This window comes from Oppia nitens, unplaced genomic scaffold, assembly GCF_028296485.1.
Source record: "Oppia nitens isolate AA-2021 unplaced genomic scaffold, nextdenovo-longstitch-racon4-pilon3 scaffold9_pilon_pilon_pilon, whole genome shotgun sequence".
Classification (NCBI taxonomy): Eukaryota; Metazoa; Arthropoda; class Arachnida; order Sarcoptiformes; family Oppiidae; genus Oppia; species Oppia nitens.
This window is the reverse complement of record NW_026533253.1, coordinates 1,840,151-1,863,164: the sequence shown is the minus strand read 5'-3', so window position 1 is coordinate 1,863,164 and position 23,014 is coordinate 1,840,151. Positions and strand designations below refer to the sequence as shown.

Sequence of the window (23,014 nt, the reverse complement as noted above, 5' to 3'; positions counted from 1 at the left end):
AGTCAGTGCTCACAAAGCAATCAACGCATCGGTCGAGTGTTGGGCGGACTCAGTGCTAGTGTTGTGACGTCATAGCAGTCATTGAATGTATAGAATAGTGTTGTAGTTATTATAGACTATGTATTGAATACAACATTGAAATGCATTCAAACATTCAAACAGTGCTTTCATTGCTTGAAAAACACAGCAAAACATTGCAAACGACTAAACATTTTTCTGACGCCATTTAACATCAATTGAGGTCAAACTCAACGGTCATTCAAATTGTCATTACGGGTGAGTCGGACAGTGTTTATGCCGTACGGGTTCGGGACGAAAGTCACAACCATTAGTTCGGTCGCCAAATGTGTGCAAATGTAGTCAATTTGTAGCCAATTATGTCATCAAAGATGGCGTCGACTCACGTCTTGTCACGAACACCACCACAGTCTCGACTCCGCCCACTCACGCAATCATTGCCTTTGACTGTACTGTCGACTCACGCACTACTCGACCATTGATTGGTCCGTTTGTGTCAATTGACAGCCAATGACAGCGTTTGGCACACATTTGGCGCTAATATTTGACTTGAATTTCAATTAATTTATTTTGTTATTTCATTTGATTATAGATTTCAATCTCAAGAGTCCATCAATTGATAGCAAATAACTCATATATTATTAATAATTTTTTTTGTCAATAGTTTTAATAATAAAGTAATTGAAAAAACAAAACAAAAATGTTATATTTGGAGGATTACTTGGAAAGTATGTCTTAAGATAATCAGTTCCGATCAATCAGTTATAAGAAGTTTAAAACATTCATTTTTGGATCAAATAAATGCTAAATAGATAGTCATATGAACCATAAAACAGTGTCCATTTGTAGTCAATATAATTACATTTTTAGATAATGACATGCAATGGATGTATCACTTCTTATAGTTGATTGAGTTTCGGTGATTCATGAGATGTAATGATAAAAGTAAAAAACAATCACTGAATGCATGCATTGAAACAAATGATAAATAATTGATATAAACTGTAAAAGACATTGAATTAATTGCAATCACTTTATAATGTCTTGTAGTGATTGAACATTTGCCACAAGAACTGAGAGATCGCTTTACAGAAATGCGTGAAATGGATCTTCAAGTTCATAGTAAGATACATATTAATTGATATCTTCCATACCTATGCTGTCCATACTATTGTGACCATCAGTTGTGATATCAATTGCAAAATATTGATGTCTTGTGTCATTAGACGCGATGGACAATCTCGAAGATCAGACCAAACAGTTCTTCAGTAATGCAAAGCACATGAAAGTGGAACAGAGAGACATTGAATACGACAGAATCAAACAGGTTTGACATTGATTTGCACCACAAAATACACTGAGTTTTATCGGTTGAGTCAATCAATTGAAGGATTACTACAAATCGTTAGAAGACGCCGAGGAAAAGGTCAAACTGGCGAATGAGATCTACAGTATGGTTGATAAATATCTTAAACGATTAGATCAAGAATTACAAAAATTTAAGATTGAATTAGAGGCCGACAACTCTGGAATCACTGAAATACTTGAGAGGAGTCAGTATTTTTTGTTATTAACCAAATCAACTAACAATAGACTAGTAATGTCCACAAAACTCAATAATATCATTGATTTTAAACAAATATTTCTTATATACTGCAACTAACAAATAATTTTCATATATTATAAAAATACACATAAACTCTTTAATTAGTAATAGTTTATTTCAAATTAATCAAATATTTTATAATATACAACGTATTAACAATGTTTAACATGTAATATACAAAATTTTACTGAACTACGTAAACCTATCTTTTAAATAATTATTTATTAATTCAATTTTGTGGGCATTACTAGTGACTATGTATTGACTTTTGATTGACTTATTGCACATATCATTGCATTTAATCAATTGATTAACTAATGACATGTATTAACTGTAATATTTGAAGTCAAACATTAATCAATCAATCATTTGAATAGTCATTGTCTAATAGTAACTAAACTGAATGTTAAACTAATGTGTCGACTATTATGGATTTATCTCTTTATTAGGATCTCTAGAGTTGGATAACCCGCCGCCCGTTACTGTAAATCACGTACGAGAGAAACGAAAGTATACTCACCATAATAGCAATAATGTCGGTTCCAATGCATATTCCACACCATTTACGGACAAACATCATATGAGTTCATCTGAAAAAGTTCTCTCAACCATTGCTCAAGAAATATATAAGGGGACAGTTGCCACACCTAATACACTATCTGGTGCTTCGGGTATAATCACCAGTTCCAACATAACAAACAACAAACTCAATTCTAATGCATTTACACCGTTACTATCAGTTGTCGGCAATAATAGTTACGTTAACGGCGGCACAAACTCGGCTATAAACTCACAATTTTTAGCGAACCCTTCTTTCTCTGAAAAGGGCAATCCATCCAATAGATCTCTACCTCACGGGTCAATTAATTACGGTAACACTGCCATAGCTGCAGCTGCTTCTCAGGCTATCGCAGCTACGCAACAGGTAATACTACTATTTATTATTAGTTGAATTAATGATTTAATAATTTAATTGTTTTTGTTTTGTATTAAAAGATGCAACAGGGTAGACGTACGGCCAGCTTAAAGGCCAGTTACGAAGCGGTCAATTCGGGCCAAATGTTCAATAGTTTTAATTCAATGCGTGATAATAGCTCTCCAAATGACTCGTTTGGCGGCTCAGACCTACTCAATCCCAACTCTACCTATAAATATGATTCATTAACCAATAAGTCTAACCGACCCAATAAACGAAGCAGAACTAGTCAATACGCTACGGATATTTCAATCAATACTAATCTCTTTGAAACAGATTCTGAACCAGTAATGGATAGCAATAACGGTGCTCCCGATTGGCCGTATGACCCGAATGAGCCCCGATATTGTGTTTGCAATCAAGTGTCATATGGAGATATGGTTGCCTGTGATAATGAAGATGTATGTCTTATAAATATATTTATATTATATTTATTTAATCATTAATTGTATTTCAGTGCGAAAAGGAATGGTTTCATTACGGATGTGTCGATATAACACAACCGCCTAAAGGCAAGTGGTATTGTCCCGAATGTACGGACAAACTTAAACTCAAAAAGAATCGCAAAGAGAGACGGGATAACTGATTACTAAAAATAGGGTTTCAACTAATTTACAATAATTATTATACAATTGATTTATAGAACTATTTGTTAACATTTCAATTTTGTGATCAATTTATTTGATTAGTTTGTTATTAAAAATAAATTATTATACAAATTACAAATAATTACTGTATTGCCGGTAATTAAAAAATAATGTAATGAATTAATCAAATTAATTATTTAATTGGTAAACAATTTCGTCGTCACTCGAATGATCACTTGAATGATCGGACAGCAAAAGCAACTCATCGTCCAAACCGTCCGATTCATCCGAGTCTTCATTGCTATGTTCGCCATCGCTATCATCATCGCCTGACTCTTCTCCGTTGTCTAAATCAAATTCTTCTGTGTTATCAATGTTATCGTCATCAGTATCTTCATCGGCCACATCATTCTCGTCGTCGTCGTCTTCTTCATCATCTTCTTCGTCGTCTTCCTCTTTAGATCTTCCGATTTCGAAGAGTCGGGCAACTGATTCATTGGCAAACGAGTCTCGATTGTTCTGATTCTCAACCAATGCTATGTAACAATCGCCCGCATCGACAGCTAAGTCATAGATACTGCGTTTGATATCAATGGTGGCAATACTCGAATAATCGTATGCATCAAATGTACGAAAAGATAAACCAAAAGGACTTTTTGATGAATCCTCTTCTTCAGAGGTTTCCTCTTCAAAAACAGCTATCAAATAATTTGATAAATATTTTATAATTTAAATCAATAATACTGTATATAGATATTCAATAAAATACCTCCATATATGACATCTCCAATGTTGTTAAACTTTATTCGACACTATAATACAGTATAAAATTAAAAGTATAGATAAGAAAACTGTATTTTTAAATAATAAATCAATTGACAAAACCTGATCCAATGCGGGCACTGTCTTCAATAAATGGAATGTCTTTATGTCCCACTAAAACATTTGTCAATTCAAATAAATTATCAGTAAATTATATAATCAAATGATTCAATTGTATAAAAACATACGATTTCAGAGTTTGAGATGATTTCCTGACCATTTGGATGAAACACACCGTTAATGTGTTGATTAAATTTATCAAACTTATGGACAGGTGTTGCACGGCGTGTATCCCAAAGAACTCCATCATTGAGTATGAGATCATCTGATGGATGAAAAGTGGCTCTATTTTTGACGTAACGATTTGATAGATTCTCGTCTTGATATGTGTGAACCAATTTACCAGATGTAAGATCATATAACTAATAATTTGTGACAATTATATTAATTATTGTTTCAATCAAACTAATCAATTGATTGCATACATGAGCTGCAAAATCCTTGGTTCCCAACACTTTGTCCTGACTTTGTTTTCCAAACTCTACATAATAGTCGTCACGAAATGGAAGTCTAGAAAAACAAAATTCAAGATTTAGTATTATTTTTAAATTTAAAAAAACATTAAATAGTACTTCATTTCAAAGACATCAGTGAATGTCCATAAAGCGGACAGTGGTTGTCGCCATAGAGATGATGTGAGTATTAGTTTTCCGTCCTTTTTTCAATTAAAAATTATATAAAATTAAATTTATAAATTAATTACCGTTAAATCTCAAGTTAGTATTGACTTACTCGTGAGGGTTCAATATGAGTTATTTCCGACTCGTGGCAATTATAAGTGGCTTCGAGCTATTGTGAGATTAACATAAAATTTGAATTAAATCATTTAATTGTGGTATTGGTTATAAATGAACTAACAGTTCCCGAATGTAGATTAAAAGCGGCTAATTCTCCACCGAGTGTTCCCAAAAACAAGAACTGGTCGACAAACTGCAAATACAAATTCATGTCATCGTTATTACCAAAAAGTATCTGTAATTTAACAATTAAATGACTTACAGAAAAAGCACAACTTGAGAAACTACTGCTAGATTCTGGATCTCTATACGAACGAATGGGTCGAAATCGGCTATAAATGAATCGGCGATCCATTTTAGAGCCATTTAAACCACCAAAACGAGGAAATACACCTCTCCTTTGAAGTCTTGTTGTAATATTAATTGGCGCTAAATTCCTATTCAATGGTTCTGGACATCGATGTGGAGTAAACAACTCAAATGGTGGACACGTGACCACCGGATTCTTGCAGAGAGCGTGTTGTTTACGAAGATATTCAGTTACAATAGAATCTAATGATATGGAAGACTGTGGCTGAGATTGACTCGACTGTTCGGTTAATCTTTTCATTAGTGGTGACGATGGGTGAGCTGTTGGCTGCAGTTTTCTCACACTTAATGGTTTGATACTGTTTTTACTTGAAATCTGACGATGTATACGAATTGGTACACTAGAAGATTGACAATTTGGACTAGAAGTAGATGACAACAAGTTTGTCATTACTGGAGTAACACATCGATTTGGAGTCAAAGAGTTGTTATTATTATTAGTTTGTGAATTGATTGGTGTGTTGTTGGTTAATGTACTGGGAAGTGGTGCAGTCGATATGGGACGAGACTGTAATTTGCATTTTATTAGATAATTTCAATTATAATCAAATAACTATTCATTTACTTACAACTCGATTGTGAGACAAAGGTGTTGTCGGCCACAATGTATTCTTATTAGTATTAATTTTCGGAAGATCTGCTTCGGTGTGAAGCAATTGTGCTGTTTTTGATAAACCTTTTTTGGTTAAGTGATGATAAATCAGTTGCAATAATTCTTTTTCGTTAAATTCAATTCTCGTTTGAGCGACAACTTCAGCCTATAAAATATAATTATAAATTTTTATGAAATATTATTATCTATAAATTATTATTTTTTTAAACTAATAAATATTTACTTTATTGATGTTTGCAATACTAGTTTCAAGATTAGTAGCAACGGGAGCGCCGGTAACTCTTTCAATCAGTTCAATACAGTATTTACAGAACTTTATGTGTTCTGTTCTCTTATCTTGAAGAATAGGTTCTTTCATAAGTCCCTGGATTTGTCCGTTTGTAAAAAGTGGTAATTTTGACACTATTTGTCTCACAGTCTCACTTCGGGCTAAACCACACAACGCTTTACAACTAAGCGCCCGAATAGAGTCGGCATCGGTTATGGGTGTCTTAACCATTAATAGGTTAAGACAAATCATAATTCCATTATTACTTCGGACACAATTCCACATTTTGGTTAATAAATCTTCTCCGCTACGAATTAACCTTTTCTTAGCACTTCCACCAGAAAGTTTGGCAATTGATCCTCCAATACGATGTAATGGTCCACAAACACAGTTTATAATAACATTTAGTGCCGATCGTTGACAGTCTGGATCGGCAACTATTTCTCCCTCAGCGGCTGCTAATATAATTCTTTTGCACAGAAAAATATTATTTAAATAATCTCTTTTATGTTAAATAATCTATTAATACATACCTAATACCAACAGTGCTTTGATTTTCATCCCCAACCTGGACAGCATCGCAAAGTACACTTTGAAACTTTGGTGTAACACTACAAACCACGAGTACATCCAATGCACTCCTGACTGCTTCAGCCCTTTAAATGACATCCAATTTGTATATAAATAAAATTATTTCAAATTATTTATAACTTACTTTCCGGTAAAATTCCAATCAAATGATACAGCAATCAGTTGTATCAATAGTTTAACTCCACTTAATTTGATCAGTTCATCGACTGGTTTCCAATTGATTCTGATTGGCATCAATTCAAGTAGTGTTTCCACTCTTTCCATAATAACATCATAGCTATAACGGGTTGACTTATAAAGCGGTACATTAGCGCTGACCGAGTCCTTAGCACTGCCCGATTCAAAGCTCGAATAAGAAGACGACCGACGAAGTACTTCAGCCTCGACCAGAAGGTGGGCTTCAAAGTAACGCTTAAGAGCCACACAAACGGTTCGTGCGTTTTGTCGTTGTGTAAACAACTCGTCTTCGGTATATTCGGTTTCATCAGAAAATATGTCCAACAAAAATATCTTAGAAAAACATTTACCGGTATATAAAAAAAATAATTTTTAAAATTTAAACTTAGATTTTAGATAAATTAATTAAATTAATACCACATTTAATAATTTTCTGAGTCCGTCCTGACTATCGAATAACTCTAATATCAATCTAAATGAAAAACTAAGACTAAAAAACATCGTTGCGTGACATCGACTGGAATCGTGTGAACACTCCAATAGCCATAAAGCATAGGCCACTAAATCGTTGAGAACGTGTTTCGGTAAAAGACATATCTGAAAATGATATTACGGTTAATAGAAATTAATTTAAAAATATATAAACTATTTTAATAATAAATACCTTTTCCATGGCATCTTCATTATAAGCTAAATAATATAAGCAAATTGAAACACCAGTGGCTGCCACTGATGGCCGATATATTTGCAACAATTGTTGTAATCCACCGGCATTTAGAAATTCTAACGCAAACTTCTTATGACATAAAAGTGATGCCAAATACTAAATAATAATAAATTTTTAAAATGCTATTTATATATACCTTATATATATATATATAATAACGGGTAATGCAAATATACAAACCTTGAGTGCATCAAAAGCAAGTCTGATATCTTTGTTTTTCGGTAAATCAATGTAATGCATAATCAATGAGAGAGCGTTGTGTTCAAAAACAAAACAAAGCATCTCTTGATAGTCACCCATTGGTGTCAAGTATTGCAAAATAAATCGTTGTTTCATTTCTTCAGTCAAAGGATAGACTTTGGATGAGCCGATCATAAATGGCTCGACTTCAGCCCAACTGCTGTTTGAACACTCGCTGTTATAAGTGGACGGCGAAAGGGCTGAGAAATTAGTAGGACTCGATAGTCGACGCCTTTTGTTGAGATCCGGTGAACTCGATTGAAGAGTTCGCTTACCGGGGGTTTTATTTAAAGATTCTGTGGGAATGTCTGTTAAATCAGTTCTTGATTTAGTTATTGTTTTAGTTGGACTCAAACTATTTTTGTTTAAATGATTGAACGGTCGATCAGTTAAATGGTTTTCATTGGTTTCAACATTTTTGTTGCGCAACTCTTTCAATCTTTTTAACATAATTGGTAAGAGTCTTGCATTTTGGTCTTTAGAATTGGTAGCGATGTCTTGTACTTCCATAGCTGCGGCCAATAGGCCCGTAGAGTATGACTGTAACGGATCGGACGCGCTTTCAGCCCATTGAAAGAGCCTCTGCACTAAACCATCCTATTTATTGATAAATGTTTTATTTGAATGTAAGTTAGTTTAAGACATAAACTAAGTTATGATAACATAAGACAATTAAAATTACCGTTTCATTGAAGACAACCGAAGTCTCTAAACCGGGCAATATATCTAACATTAAACGACAGGCGGCTATCTGTAAGTTAGTGTCGTCCCTATGCATCACATAATCATTGACTAACTGTTGGGATAATTAATCAATCAATTGGTTTATTCATTAAACAAAATATCATATAAATTAGTGGTAATACAAAATATCGTCACTTACTTTAGTCATGAAGTCGTCGTTTCTGAACAATGTCTTCAATACGAGACCAAGTGAGCAGTCAGGTCTAGCTCTGCTGGGATGTCTGTTATCAAACGGGTCCGGATCCATCTTCACAAACGCCTCCGTCTCCTTCTCGACCAACTCTGCAATCCTATCATAACATAACATACAAACAGTTCAATCAAATGCCATCCATTGTATTCATCCATTGATATCATACTTATTGAGACAATTGACCACTTGATCGGAAGTTCGGCAGTCTTTATGCCAAACATCTAACCATTGGTTCAATTGAGTGATACTATCGAGTAATGCCATTGTCTTCAGTAGTGTTTTTGACCACAAATTGTTAGTACAAAATGTTAAGACAATAATAACTTGTAATAATGTTATAAATAATATTTGAAAAAAATAAAATACAATTTAATTGCATATAAAATAAATTTGTTATCACTTTTAATAAAAATCTATAGAAATCATTGATTGAGTCATTCAATTGACTCAATAATGAATATAATTTAATAAATTAACTAAAAATAGTTTTTCACAAAAACACTAAAAAAGACAAAACGTTTTGAAAACAAATAGAAAAAAGTTTTGGAAAAACTATGACTTAAAGTATATGTTATTCAATCATACAATTAGATTGTGTGGTCAATGACTAATGTGTCCATCAATTGTCACAATAGAGTCAATCATTTTTATGGACATAAAACTAAACACATATTTACAGTTAACTTAACATTTAATTTCCAAAACAATTCATATATTCAATACTAATGTCCGGCAAAAAACACGTTTTACTCATACAAAGTATTAATACATTCTGTTTCCTAATGTTTCTGTAAATTTCTACAATTTTTCAAAATTACTTTACAATCAAATGCATACATATTTCTGAATAATTTTCTATAATTTTACTGAATTAATATTAATTATTTTGTATATTTCTATAATATTTATTATTAAATTACTAATATATTATAATTAATAAAATTACCCATGATAATTCAATTATAGTTTAGGAACATAGTTCCCGTTGATATTATATTAACAATTAGTGCGCATGCGTTGTAGCATTGAGTCATAGTTATGCACAAAATTATAGTTTGCAATGTTTTTTCATTACAAATGATTATTGTATGTTAGATATAGTGTACATACAGTACAGTATAATAGAGTTATTGTAAACTTTGCAAAACAATCGCTTATTTTTCCGAAATCACTATTTTTATGGTTAACTTGTAATACCTATAGTATTATTTTGATGGACTTGGATGTCATATAACACCAATACTATTGATGTCATACATCCCGGACAACATTGATTGACACTATTGATGATAAAACTTTTAACCAAATAATAGTTTTTTTATCATACATTTACAGTATTTATTAAGTTTGTTATATTAAATTTAAACTAAAGTACAGTACAGTATATAAATTTTATCCATTAATTTAGACAATATAATACAAATTACATTTGAACTACACTTTTGATAATTCTAGACAATTTAGACAATTCTAGACAAACTGTTTAATTTTTATAGAAATTATTAAAAAATTTAACCATGGTAAACTATAATATTATATTACAACTTTATACAGTATATTCATATAAATTGTTTTACATTATATTTAATAGATATGTAAAAATTACTAAATATAAATAATTTTATAATTTATTAATTTTATATTTTAGCAAAAATAATGGATTTTTGTAAACTTAAAGGCTTTAGTTTAATGGATTCAGACATATAATCATTTGAATAGAAAGCCTGTTCCGCATTAATCCATAAGCGTTCAGTTAGACTGATATTTAATTTATTTAAGACTTGATTGGAAAGATTGGGAACAATTGGTTGTAAAAGTATTGAACAAACTCTTAATGTTTCTAAAGTTATATACAAAACCATTTGGAGTTTGTATTCTTCATTGTCTTGTTTTGCCAAAAGCCATGGTTTCATATCATTAAAGAAATTGTTATTCATTCGCAAACAATTCATAATTTCATTGATAACTAAATGAAAATTTCCACTTAAATAATAATCTTTACAAATTGTTGGCAATTGTTTTGTCAAATTAATTAGTTGTAATGATTCGCATTCAACTAGTTTTATGTCGTCTAAAGAAAATTTGGGATAAATTTGTTTTTTATTAATGGCTTTAGACGTACACCGACTCAACAAATTGCCGTAAGTATCAGCCAATTCAGCGTTTAAATATTGTTTAACTTTTAATTCATTATAATCTATAATAAAAAAAATAATTATCTGTAAAGATATACATAAAAAAGTAGTAAATAAATATCAAATAAAGACAAACTTGAATCTGTATGAAGGGATCCCTGTCTTAACAGAAAATAACGAAAGCCATCACTAGTAAAGGTCTTAATAGACTCGAAAGGGTCGATAACATTGCCTCTACTTTTACTCATTTTAATATCATCTTTAAGCCAATGAGAGTGACATAACAATGTCTTTGGTGGATCTAAACCAGCGGCCATCAAAAATGCGGGCCAATATATACCGTGAAATTTAAGAATATCTTTGCCAATCACCTGACAAGTTGGTGGCCATAAATGATTTAAATTATTTGGATAACCGGAAACAGTTAGATAATTAATAAGTGCATCAAACCAAACGTATATCTAGAAAAATAAATACTAATAACTTTTAACAAAATATACAAACATTGGTCTTAATAATCAATACATACCACTTGTGAGGAATCATTTGGCACTTCAATACCCCAATTGACTCTTGATTTAGGTCTCGAAATAGAAATGTCTCGCAAGTCTTTCTCGACTTCATGTTTAAGAATATCACCAAAAACTGGAGGTTTAAAAACTTGTCCGGAATTAATCCAATCGAGAATCGAGTTCTTAAATAAACTTAATTTGAAAATATAATTATCTTCTGCCGACCACTCGACCGGATTTCCCGACTCTACTGAAACTCTCACTTTGTCTTCATTAATGAAAGTTCGCGATTCGCTAACAAATGTCTCGTCTGAACAACAATACCAGCCCTCATAGGATGACTTGTAAATGAAACCATTGTTCATAATTGTCGACCAAAATCTTTTCACAGCATTTATGTGACTTTCATCAGTAGTTCTGACAAAATGAGTAAAACTAATGTCCGATAATTTAAAAAGACTCCTAAATTCATGTGATATTTGGTCGCAAAATACTTTGGTTTCAATACCATTGAGTTGAGCCGCTCTCTGGATCTGAACTTCAAATAAAGTTGTGACAAAAACCAAAGATAATAAGTCATTGAATCATATAATCAACTAAATAGTCATTACTTTAATGCCGTGTTCATCGGTTCCCGTCGAGAATATGGTCTCTCCTTTGGCTAACAATCGGTTAAATCGGTGAATAGTATCAGCAATTATGGCTGAATATAAGTGTCCGATGTGTGGAACTGTTAGGTCAAAAAATGGACAGTTATGTCAGTTTTATAATAGGATATATCTATTGATTACTATTCAGTGATACCTGAGTTGACATAAAATATCGGAGTTGTGATGAAACTGTCATTTTGGACATCAATTGATGTCCTCATCGATGACTGACTCCTGTATTGACTATAATTGACATTTGATTTGCATTTCAATGTATTCACTGAAATAGTGTTAATCATTAAGTAATTAAATTTCATTAATTTACTAAACATTGTATTTCAATGATTATATTCAAACAAATGTTTAGTTAAACAAAAATCATATTTGATTTGAAAAGTTGACATCAATTGTATGAAACATTTACCAATAGATGTCATTATTAAAGATAATGTAAAAAGTTATTATAAATTATAATAATTAAAAATTAAAAATTAAAAACTATCGCTAACTACACTAATTCTGGATAAATAATGTAACAAAATATTTTAGTTAATTATTTAATTAACTTTTATCAAATATACTAAATCTCATAAAAAATTATTATAAGACTATATTTTATTAGTTTATAAATTATAATTGATATTATTAGAAATAAAATTAAAATAATTATGAATTTTATTGAATACAGTATTTTAAATAAAATATAATTTAACAATTTATTGTAAAACTTATATAAGTTATGTATAAAAAATAAAATATTTTGTTAGCAAATAAAAATATTGAAATTTGAGTGAAATTTTTTTTATTTAATAATTAAATGGTTATTAATAACTTATTCTTAGCAAACTTTATTAATTAACACCAAATTATTGTAATATATTTATACTGTAATACAATAATTAGCGTTAATTAGTAAAGTTGTTAATAATAAGTTAGTCTATAACTCTATAATGATTAATGATATGATTTGTTAGCACTAATGTGTTAATGATTAATGAGTTAAAATAATTTTGATTTCAATGAATTTAACATTAAATTTATTTAAGAATTACATAAAAACGGATTGCAAAAACAAATCACAAATTTTCCCAAATATATTAAGATAATATTTTTTTGATAATTGCTTACAATTAAAGTTTTATATATTTTAATTTAAAATCTTTTAATGTAGTTTTAAAGTAAATTTTAATACCTATAGCATAGTCAATTGATTTTCTTATTTAATAAATATAAAAATATAATATTCTGTATATAAGTTATGTAATGCTATAGATATTAAAATAATATTATAGTTATATAATACATAGCAAATGTTTTAAACTTAGATTTTAAATTATTTAATGTTTAAATATGATTTTATGTTAAATATAATGTGAAATTCAACACTTTTACTATTTTTTAAATAAAAGTATTTTAACTGAATGACACAAAAAATTTTTATTTATTATAACAGAATATTCTTTAATATTATAAATAAACACTTTATAATTACTTTTTATTTAAAAGTTTTAATTTATATATAATATATAAACTAATAATAATGTACTGTATATTTAGTACTATATTTTTCTTACTAAATATACTGTAAATGTTTTGGGAGTAGTGTTTGGTTTGTCCAGTATTAACAAAACCCAATGAACTACACAACAGGTGTGCGTTGCACAAAACATCGTACGCACACTTTCGTACGCTGCGATAAAATATGCATTTCACAACAAGTCGTAAATGCATTTCGCAACTTACGGTTACGACAACCGTAAGTAATGTTATTGTTATAAATGCGCATGTGTACGACTTTTTCACGTCAAACACATTTCACGTACAATAACATTACATATCGTACGCTTAAAATTTACACCTTATAGATGATAGGCGTAAGTATTATTATTATGTATTATCAATTATTATTATTAAAATTATTATTAAAATTATTATTAAAATTATTACGACAGGACCAAACATATGACATGTCTTGGTACATAATACTACAAGACCAAACCTCACCATCAAGAAGACATATCCAAGACCGAAGTAATCCATTAGAAGGCTTAAACACCATTGAATGTGTTCAGCGCTTCCGATTGGATCACTCCGGAATTTTGGATATCTGTCGCCTCATCGATGAAGATATAAGGCGCCCGACAAAAAGAAGTAATGCGGTATCAACACTTTTACAAGTATGTGCCGCATTACGATTTTTTGCACAAGGCGCCTTTTATCGGGTCACCGGAGACACTCTTGACATAAGTACAGCAACTATGTCAAGAGTTGTTCATAGAGTGGCCCGAGCTCTCACTAAAAATGTCCGGAGATATGTACTGTTTCCGGACAGTGAGAGGGAAATCGCTTCAACTAAAGAAGACTTCTATAAGTTGAAGCGATTTCCTAATGTTATTGGCGCTATTGATGGCACGCACGTCGAAATATTAGCGCCGCCACAAAACATTGAAGCTGATTATGTTAACCGAAAATTTCGGCACACAATCAACGTTCAAGCTGTGGCTAACGCACGCTTGGAGTTTATCGACATCGTTGCCAAATATCCTGGACGGACACACGATGCCTTTATATGGCAAAACTCTGGACTTCGACGGCAACTACAACAACGGCCAAATATTGGTTGGCTCTTAGGCGACTCCGGTTACCCTTTAGAGCCACAATTGATGACCCCACTCTCAGAGCCTCGAACACCCGCTCAAATACGTTACAATACGGCACATATGTCCACACGTAACGTAGTTGAGCGGGCGTTCGGTGTTCTGAAAATGAGGTTCAGATGTCTTGACCAGACCGCGGGCAAACTTATGTTTAGCCCAGAGCGGTCATGTTATGTCATTATTGCTTGTGTTATATTGCATAACATAGCAAGAAGACATAACTTTTATGATCAAGACATCGAATCAATTGATGGATCCGATGTCAACTATGAGACGGCGGCATATAATAATGACCGCCAAGCTCTAAATATTAGAGCTCAATTAATAATAAATTATTTCACTTAAATATAATTTATATATTAATATTATTATTGTATTATTATTATTATTATTATTATTATTATTATTATTATTATTATTGTATTATTATTATTATTATTGTATTATTATTATTATTATTGTATTATTATTATTATTATTGTTGTATTATTATTATTGTATTATTATTATTGTATTATTATTATTATTGTATTATTATTAAATTATTATTATTATTATTGTATTATTATTATTTTATTATTTGTATTTTTTAAAAATAAAACTTTTTTATAGATCAAAATGTTTTTATTTATTTTTTTATTATAATATAAATTTAATATTTAATTTGATTAAATTGTTCGGCTTCGGCCGAACAATCAATTCCTTGCGCCTCATATTTCTTGAGACGTAAGGCGATATCTAATCGCCGCAAAGTTACCATCGCCTCTATTGCCTCTAGTTTTCGGCGCTCGATGTTCAACAAATCATCGGCCACTGATACGCCGTCTTCCATTCGGCGACGTTTTAGAGGCAGTTTGAGTGACTTCGGCGTCGCAGATTGTGATTGAGGTGTTTTGAGAGGAGACTTTTGTTGCACCTCAATATCAATTGTTGCGGCAGATGTATCTCCGTCATCAATGATTCCATCAATTAATTGCGGATTCATTGATGATAATAGGAGATCTTCTGCTGCTGACAATGACACATTAAGAGGTGATCCACCACCTGTTGTCTCTCTATGCCTCTTCATTGCCGCCGCTTTTTTCTTAACTTTGGACTTCAAGTCAGAGATTTGTTTTTTGACTTGAGTCCATGTCCTTGTACCCGAGGCTCCAACTGCGTTGACAGACTCGGTCAACTCTCTGTATTTCTTCTGTTTTACTTCATTAGTGATTTGAGGCGACAACTAAAAAGATAAGTTTAATGCTTTTATATTACACTTTAAAAACAATATAAAAAACGAAGCCCTCTAAGGTAAGTAATGCCATATATTGTTTTTAATATATGCACTTACCTTTGCCTCCAATATGTGACGGTGAGTGGTATATCCATTGACCACTGCTGTAATCTCAGCTTCTGTCCAATTCGGGGCTCGTTTATTGATATTAATATCAATTATGTCCATAATTAAAGCGCTTTTTATTTTGAAAATAACTTTAATATACTCAACACTCATGCGCTATTTTGCGTTTATACAATACGTTTGCGATATAACATTATTTTTTTGTGAAATGAAACATATCGTACTTTACGAACTATCGTAAACGTAGAGTTACGATAGCGTATATTTACACATTATAGAGAAACGAGGCCCAGTAGTGTAAGTCATCACTACTCCAACCCTAATGTATGTCAAGAATTTATATACTCAGCTAAGGAATGGTTTTTAGTGAAAGAGAGGGAAAGGCATTCAATCAGAGATTATGGATGAGATGTGTTGGTTGGTTGTGTTGTGTTGTTTGGCAGACACTATGTGTTCATATGATGTGTGTGTTTGGGAACATGTATTGCAAACAACAAGTGAATCATTGAAATGCATTATCAATGCATTTGTAACGCCTATTCATAATCTAATGTTATTTATTGAGCGAAACTCTGTTTGTCTTCAAATGTCTTCAATATTTGTGATTCAATATTATGTTTGGATTTTGATTTGAATTTAATTTTTGTTTTTGTTTTCATTGATTATTCAAAATAATGATTCAATTAATCACTAATCAAGAGCTTACTTAACATTTGCTTTCATTAACATAAAATCAATATTTGAAACTTAATGTAAATAATTGAATGTATTTATAGTTATTTTCTATTAACTAATAATGATTTTGAATGAATGAAAAATAAATCACATTTGATGTGAAAAATGTATTAAAAATGAGTGAAACAAATGTTTTATTATATAAATATCATATGATATGCATATCATAGCCAACTGACTGTCAATTCTTTTAATTATTTTTTAAATAAAATGTTATTAATTTATAAGTGATTCATACAATTAATATTTAAATATATGATATATAATAATGTTTTACACAAATACTATACGTTTATGTGAATTATTTGTGATAATTAATGCATTTATTGCAATCATTATTGGTTTGCATTCAACAGAAAGTAAACTCAACTTTTATGTCAACAAAGATGAGATACAGAAGCTGTTAGGTATGTCCTAATGATTTATAATTATATTAATGACCATCAAATGGACACCACCTAAGTGTCCATTTGGTTATCATAAATGACTTAAAATGTCACTATAAGGTACCTAAAGCTATATTATTAACTAATTTCGATATTAATTAAAAGTTACTAAAAACTGATGATATTATGGATAGTATTATAATTTATAATATTATCTTGAATTGCACTTAAAWCTACATTATATACAAATATTGATTATTTAATATGTTATACATAATAATCTATAATAATTAATGTATTACTTAATTTAGTTTTTCACAAATATGACAATTTTATACTAAATTAATTTAATACTTTTATTGATTAGTTTTATTGCAAACTATATTAATATACACTATTTGTGACAAACGGATCATTAAATTATTTTCTAAAAATTTTAACAGTTATTTGCAAATTGCAATATTATATTATAATATATCACTAATATATGCTAATTTATAGTAATTAACTTTTTATGATCCATAGATTTATCTAAATATGATATACTTTGTCATTGCTATATTAATATACAGTAAATTTGTTTAATATAATTCATTGCAAATTGTTTATAAATATCATATCATTGGGCTTTGATAATTATTTTTTAATTTATCATATTTATGATTTATAGCATATTATAGTTTATCAATTGGTCTAATAATTACACAAATGTCAGCATTAATAATTAGTAATCTTATTAATTAATTATTAATATAATAATTAGTAATAATTAGTAATAATTAGTTACCTAAATCTCAATATATAAAAAGATAAATTATCTGTAAATTTATATGATATAATTTTAAAGATTTTTTTGTACAATATATTCATAAATCGTAAAACAAACTATTTGTCAATTAAATCTGAGTATTATTGCTTTATTGCAATTAATTTGATTTAGTAAATCAAATGAAGTAAAATGCGATAAAATATAACATTTAAAATAATTTATTATCAAAATATACAGTAAATTAGTTGAAATAACAATTTTTAATAAATTAAAAAATAAGACAAATTTATGAAATAATAAATCATATAATATATACAAATATATAACACAATTGGTGTCAATCAATGTGTGAATATTTATTACTATATATCTGTGAATGTCTTTTATTTCTGTCGATATAATTGAAAGAATTGTTAATAAGAAGTCTTCGTTCGCACACTTTATCGAGAAATCGACTCAATTTGACGGCATTTCCAGTTCCCGGAGCTATACTACGGCTCTGATGACAGTCCACTTGAATCTCTTGAGCGCCGCACTCCTCTATCAATGGTGACGGTTGTCGGCACGAGATATGACTGGTTGCCACTGAATCCAGTTTAGTGGCCACCACTAGCACTGGTATATTGCGCTCAAAGAAGGCCTCCCTATCGAAATCAAACTCGTCGTTGACATTGACGGGGAATAAGGCGGCAGATATGCTACTCGTGTTGATTGATGTGTTGTTGTCTTTAATGGTTTGATCTTTCGAGTAGAAGACGTGTCCCAACCATTTGCTCAGATTTTGTTCAGATTTGCGGTTAGTTAAGTCGTGTACTAATATAATGCCGTGAAAGCCATTGTAGAAGACATTTCTGGCGGTGGCATGACTTCGTGAGCCGCCGATGTCCCACAACTCGATAAATGTTGTCCTCTGTTCCGGTGTTCCCTCCTTATACTCATGCAGTTTGATATCGATGGTCACCCCAATAGTCCACTGAGGATTGTGTATGACCTGTCCCTGACATATGAGGTGAACCAGTGATGACTTGCCGACACCCGAGTCGCCCAATACTAACACTTTGGTCTTATCTGTTGACGACATGACATGTCTTCTTCATTGCTGACTATCATATCATTTGATATACACGTCTTGTAACAAATCGTCCAATAGATGGCATTACTCATCATTTCTATTGATTTTAATTTTTAGCTTTAGTTTAAACTTTAAACTAAGTTTTATTAGTTTAATATAAATTTAATTAAAATTAATAGTAATTAATATTAATTAATAGTAATTATTTATCTAAAGGATTGACAGCAGAGATTAATTACATAAAGAATGGACACATCAATGACTATGCCCTGGGATTTGTTATAACTGTTCCCTCAAACATAACTGATCTCTACTATACCTGGTCTTCACCGATACCATCAGTTAGTTATTAAATTGTTATTTGTTTTGTTAAATTATTAAACAAATTGAATATATTTTAATTACAGATAAGATATAGTATTGGTTTTAAAGTTAGTGATACTTTAGCAATGGAAACGCCAACACTTAATATATCCAATGATGGTTTTGTACCCATCAATGAACAGGGTAATGTATATTTTAATTATCATTTAATTTACTTAATTATGATTATTAACAACTATTTTAGTGTTTCAAGTGTCACTCATATGCAGCGGTCGAGTGGCTGAAGTGGAGATCCAGATGATGGTTAACCTGACAATGCCTTATACTAATAATCAAACAGAACTTGTTCTTAAACGAAAGAAAATCTGCATTAAAAGTGATCAAACGAGTGGATCAATTGATAATAACAATATAAGATTAAAACCATCAGTGATTGACCAGAAAATAGGTTCACGGGATTCAAGTGCGCTGTCAATAATAGTAGCGTCGGGCAGTTGTTTCATATTGATTGTCGCACTATTGGCACTGTTATGCTATTTCTTATATGTTAGATCTCAGAAGGATCGTCGCACACAAACCAATGAGTTAGTGATAATAATAATATTATTATTAAAATATATTTGTTTATTAAACGACTGAATTTGTTGATTATTTTTTCACAGTTACGAAGGAAGTTTGACAAATATATCATCAAAGTCTGGACATATATATCTTCGTGTGGACACTCCCAGCAATATAGCCATTTCCAGAAATGGTAGCCATTATTCTAGTTTTCGAGGCTTTCTAAACGCACCGCCGAACTCATTATACCGAACCCTATCGGTTCCCATTTACACACATAATAAGCACAATATGAACACTAGATTGAGTGATAAAAGTTGCGATTTGGAGGTCAACCGTAAGAAAATACTTTTGCAACAAAACATAATGGAGGGAACGTTTGGAAAAGTTGTTTTCGGACTTATTGTGACCAACTTTAATGAGATGAGCGCTGAATCCAAAGTTATGATAAAAACAGTGTCAGATCAGGCGTCTAAATATCAGATCTCAGTATTTTTAAGTGAAGGCATGAGATTCAAAGCACTAAAACATCCAAATATACTGAGCATATCGGGCACTTGTATTGATGATCCTCATCGTCCACTTCTTATATATCCTTATATGAATAGTGGAAATCTTAAACTATTTTTACTGAAATCAAGTACTCATAAATACTCGTCTGAAACACAAATTCATACATTTTTAACGCAAGATTTAGTTCAAATGGCAATTCATATCACATCTGCTGTCATTTATTTGAACTCACAAAACATGATTCATCGGGATTTGTCCACAAGAAACTGTTTGGTCCAAACCAATGATCAAAACTCATTTCTAGTCAAACTTTGCGATAATGCACTTTCAAGGTATTCAACAATTTTTAAAAAATAATTTACCTATTATTAGATATATTAATAATAATAATAAATTGATTTAATCAGAGATTTGTTTCCTAATGACTATCACTGTTTGGGAGACAATGAGAACAGACCTATTAAATGGTTGGCTTTAGAAAGTTTAGTCAAAAGAGAATTTACTCAATTAAGTGATGTTTGGAGTTTTGGTGTCACTCTTTGGGAACTAATGACTTGTGGTCAACAGCCTTATGCTGAAGTTGATCCCTTTGAAATGGCCGCATATCTTCGCGATGGATACCGACTCTTTCAGCCAATTAACTGTCCCGATAGACTGTAAGCATTTATTTATATTAATTGTTTTCTTTTGAATGTTTAATTTAAATATATATCAATTTATTTTAATTTTAGATATGATATAATGATTTGCTGTTGGAATGTAGATCCAGAAGCGAGACCAACATTCCCTCAGCTGTACTCATGTTTACAAGACTTTCATCAAACTTTGGGAAAATATATTTAAATTTTTGTTTATAAACCCATTATAACTCATATTTTTATTTGTAATTTAAATTAAGGAATCAGAATTTTTTAAATGATTTTTTATATAAATTGTAAAATTTTGTAATAAATTTATTATAAATATACTTTTGTAAATATAAACTCAATGTATATTATAATTAGGATTTTTAAAAAATAATGTTCATATAAGATATTTGATGATAAACTGATAATTGTGACTAAGATTTTGAAAAAATCATGAAATATATATTAATTTAAAATCAAAATAAAATATTGAATTTTTCAATTTTGGGCACTTTATTGATGACAAGTCTTCCGTCATAACTAAGCGATGCAAAAATCCACGGATCGCTTACCGACCACTCAACTGAATATACACTGTCTTCGTGTTCTTCAAATGTGGCGATTATGCCATCGGTGTTCATCGATGTCTTATTGAACACTCCATTGTCATCTTCTGGCGATTCATCTTCGAGAAGATGTCCGAATGGCTGTGAAGCTACTGAAACAGCTCTCATGAGAACAACTCGCGAATCACTACTTGATGTTAACACTAATTGATCGTGAAATAGGTTGTAGCGGACAGACCACACCCAATGCGAGTGATTAGTCACTGATAATACAGGAGCTGATGTGTTGCGGACGTCCCAAAAGCGAGTCTCACAATCATCGCCACAACTCGACAGATAGTATTGAGCGTTGGGATTGAAGTCTAGGTCTCTGACCAGTTGTGAGTGAGCGTTAGGTATAGTCCACGCATAGACACCGGAACTGCTTTTAATTCTTAAATCTTTAGCATATATGTAGTTAGAGTTGGCGACACCAATGAGTCCACAGTTTGAGTGAGGACTCCAACGAAATGTCGTTATTTTATTGAATTTGTTTGCACTCTTTGCGGTGACATTAAAGTCAGCATTAATTGTCGACAAATTTTTATGACTCTCGACATCCCATAAATACAATTTATTTTCAGCAAAATTAATGATTTGATGGCCATCTTCTGGATGCCATACAGATGTTCGTCCAATGCCTTCCTCTGCGGTCACTTCTAGATCACTAACTTTACTCAATTGTGATAAAGTAGTAGAATCTTCATCAGTCAGCGGTGCAGACATATCAATAGGAAGTGTCCAAAGAGAGCAATGATTGTCAACTTTGCCGGCATGTGTTGGTGATTGTGATGAATAACAAGTGCTAATGAGGTTCGGGTGTTTGCAATGAGTAGACACATGCCATACCTCACCCGATGAATGTCTGAATACTGTTTTAGACAATGTATTGTTTTCATCCAAATACTCCAATAAATGGATCTGATTTTCATTCTTCAGTGACTGAGTTCCCACCAAAAATCGGACAAATGAAGAGCTGTCGCCATTAGATGTCGAGCAAAGACTTCGCGCCTGAAACTCAAGACCATAGATAAGGGGAGAATCGTCTTCATTGAGCGATTCGATGGCCATTCGGGTTGATATCGGATCCAATGGTGTGATGTCTATCAGTAACTGTCAGTCTGTGATCCACTCAATTAACAGCTGTTTATTGTTGTGTTTGTTTGTTGTCATCATTGATGTCATCACTGATTGCATAACACATGTCAAGTGTTTTAATAATTTTTTCTTAAATTAAATTTAAAGTTTTGCTTCACTTTAATCATAGATCGCAAACATATTATAATATATAATAAATTTAAACACAAATATAGTTAAAGTGTATCACTGTTTGCATTAATTTATGTATTTAATTGACCACTGATTGCAATATCAATCAATTGATATGATTTGAGATATC

General features: G+C 31.1%; 7 protein-coding genes across 8 annotated transcripts; 3 read left to right on the top strand and 4 right to left on the bottom strand.

Moving 5' to 3' along the window:
- The first annotated feature begins 99 nt into the window (after nucleotides 1-99).
- On the top strand, nucleotides 100-3,248 carry LOC128964789 (inhibitor of growth protein 3-like). 2 transcript variants are annotated; one of them, XM_054311427.1, is made up of 9 exons: nucleotides 102-276; nucleotides 611-746; nucleotides 1,069-1,140; nucleotides 1,245-1,345; nucleotides 1,409-1,571; nucleotides 2,074-2,295; nucleotides 2,365-2,549; nucleotides 2,621-3,001; nucleotides 3,058-3,248. In XM_054311427.1, the coding sequence occupies exons 2-9, from the start codon at nucleotides 719-721 to the stop codon at nucleotides 3,184-3,186; spliced, it is 1,281 nt and encodes a 426-aa protein (XP_054167402.1). In that variant the 5' UTR covers nucleotides 102-276; nucleotides 611-718; the 3' UTR covers nucleotides 3,187-3,248. The 2 variants fall into 2 exon arrangements, with proteins under 2 accessions (XP_054167401.1, XP_054167402.1); XM_054311426.1 differs by having other exon boundaries at nucleotides 100-276; nucleotides 2,074-2,549.
- An 81-nt stretch (nucleotides 3,249-3,329) lies between these two features.
- On the bottom strand, nucleotides 3,330-9,469 carry LOC128964787 (DDB1- and CUL4-associated factor 1-like). The gene is made up of 19 exons (XM_054311424.1): nucleotides 8,895-9,469; nucleotides 8,675-8,825; nucleotides 8,474-8,587; nucleotides 7,732-8,388; nucleotides 7,489-7,647; nucleotides 7,242-7,421; nucleotides 6,772-7,157; nucleotides 6,590-6,712; nucleotides 6,012-6,525; nucleotides 5,745-5,933; nucleotides 5,069-5,683; nucleotides 4,928-4,999; nucleotides 4,802-4,858; nucleotides 4,642-4,724; nucleotides 4,495-4,579; nucleotides 4,198-4,431; nucleotides 4,073-4,123; nucleotides 3,957-3,999; nucleotides 3,330-3,885 (listed from the first exon to the last, which is right to left on the bottom strand). The coding sequence occupies exons 1-19, from the start codon at nucleotides 8,990-8,992 to the stop codon at nucleotides 3,377-3,379; spliced, it is 4,320 nt and encodes a 1,439-aa protein (XP_054167399.1). The 5' UTR covers nucleotides 8,993-9,469; the 3' UTR covers nucleotides 3,330-3,376.
- Nucleotides 9,470-10,365: 896 nt separating this feature from the next.
- Nucleotides 10,366-12,376, bottom strand: LOC128964729 (methionine--tRNA ligase, mitochondrial-like). The gene is made up of 5 exons (XM_054311366.1): nucleotides 12,180-12,376; nucleotides 11,987-12,105; nucleotides 11,393-11,908; nucleotides 11,000-11,324; nucleotides 10,366-10,925 (listed from the first exon to the last, which is right to left on the bottom strand). The coding sequence occupies exons 1-5, from the start codon at nucleotides 12,355-12,357 to the stop codon at nucleotides 10,366-10,368; spliced, it is 1,698 nt and encodes a 565-aa protein (XP_054167341.1). The 5' UTR covers nucleotides 12,358-12,376.
- A 1,514-nt stretch (nucleotides 12,377-13,890) lies between these two features.
- Nucleotides 13,891-14,903, top strand: LOC128964728 (putative nuclease HARBI1). Its single transcript, XM_054311363.1, has 3 exons — nucleotides 13,891-13,899; nucleotides 13,978-14,831; nucleotides 14,891-14,903. The coding sequence occupies exons 1-3, from the start codon at nucleotides 13,891-13,893 to the stop codon at nucleotides 14,901-14,903; spliced, it is 876 nt and encodes a 291-aa protein (XP_054167338.1).
- Nucleotides 14,904-17,027: 2,124 nt separating this feature from the next.
- LOC128964727 (tyrosine-protein kinase RYK-like) lies at nucleotides 17,028-21,244 on the top strand. The gene is made up of 7 exons (XM_054311362.1): nucleotides 17,028-17,166; nucleotides 19,203-19,327; nucleotides 19,394-19,493; nucleotides 19,555-19,894; nucleotides 19,973-20,716; nucleotides 20,792-21,040; nucleotides 21,116-21,244. The coding sequence occupies exons 1-7, from the start codon at nucleotides 17,028-17,030 to the stop codon at nucleotides 21,225-21,227; spliced, it is 1,809 nt and encodes a 602-aa protein (XP_054167337.1). The 3' UTR covers nucleotides 21,228-21,244.
- On the bottom strand, nucleotides 18,235-19,069 carry LOC128964571 (rab-like protein 3). Its single transcript, XM_054311198.1, has one exon. It carries the CDS (start codon nucleotides 18,993-18,995, stop codon nucleotides 18,252-18,254), a length of 744 nt encoding a protein of 247 aa, XP_054167173.1. The 5' UTR covers nucleotides 18,996-19,069; the 3' UTR covers nucleotides 18,235-18,251.
- Nucleotides 21,245-21,452: 208 nt separating the features above from the next.
- LOC128964570 (EARP-interacting protein homolog) lies at nucleotides 21,453-22,783 on the bottom strand. Its single transcript, XM_054311197.1, has one exon. It carries the CDS (start codon nucleotides 22,684-22,686, stop codon nucleotides 21,487-21,489), a length of 1,200 nt encoding a protein of 399 aa, XP_054167172.1. The 5' UTR covers nucleotides 22,687-22,783; the 3' UTR covers nucleotides 21,453-21,486.
- Nucleotides 22,784-23,014: the final 231 nt, after the last annotated feature.

Coding starts and splice junctions, on each gene's coding strand:
- LOC128964571 (XM_054311198.1), bottom strand. CDS start 18,995: ATGTCGTCAACAGATAAGACCAAAGTGTTAGTATTGGGCGACTCGGGT.
- LOC128964787 (XM_054311424.1), bottom strand. CDS start 8,992: ATGGCATTACTCGATAGTATCACTCAATTGAACCAATGGTTAGATGTT. Junction 4,432..4,494: donor CCAAGGATTTTGCAGCTCAT/GTATGCAATCAA, acceptor ACAAATTATTAG/TTATATGATCTTACATCTGG. Junction 4,000..4,072: donor CAGTGCCCGCATTGGATCAG/GTTTTGTCAATT, acceptor ACTGTATTATAG/TGTCGAATAAAGTTTAACAA.
- LOC128964789 (XM_054311426.1), top strand. CDS start 719: ATGTTATATTTGGAGGATTACTTGGAAA. Junction 1,346..1,408: donor AATACGACAGAATCAAACAG/GTTTGACATTGA, acceptor AATCAATTGAAG/GATTACTACAAATCGTTAGA. Junction 3,002..3,057: donor TTGCCTGTGATAATGAAGAT/GTATGTCTTATA, acceptor ATTGTATTTCAG/TGCGAAAAGGAATGGTTTCA.
- LOC128964570 (XM_054311197.1), bottom strand. CDS start 22,686: ATGGCCATCGAATCGCTCAATGAAGACGATTCTCCCCTTATCTATGGT.
- LOC128964727 (XM_054311362.1), top strand. CDS start 17,028: ATGTTTTACACAAATACTATACGTTTATGTGAATTATTTGTGATAATT. Junction 19,895..19,972: donor CGTCGCACACAAACCAATGA/GTTAGTGATAAT, acceptor ATTTTTTCACAG/TTACGAAGGAAGTTTGACAA. Junction 20,717..20,791: donor TGCGATAATGCACTTTCAAG/GTATTCAACAAT, acceptor TGATTTAATCAG/AGATTTGTTTCCTAATGACT.
- LOC128964729 (XM_054311366.1), bottom strand. CDS start 12,357: ATGTTTAGTAAATTAATGAAATTTAATTACTTAATGATTAACACTATT. Junction 11,909..11,986: donor CCGATGAACACGGCATTAAA/GTAATGACTATT, acceptor TTTGAAGTTCAG/ATCCAGAGAGCGGCTCAACT. Junction 11,325..11,392: donor CAAATGATTCCTCACAAGTG/GTATGTATTGAT, acceptor TTATTTTTCTAG/ATATACGTTTGGTTTGATGC.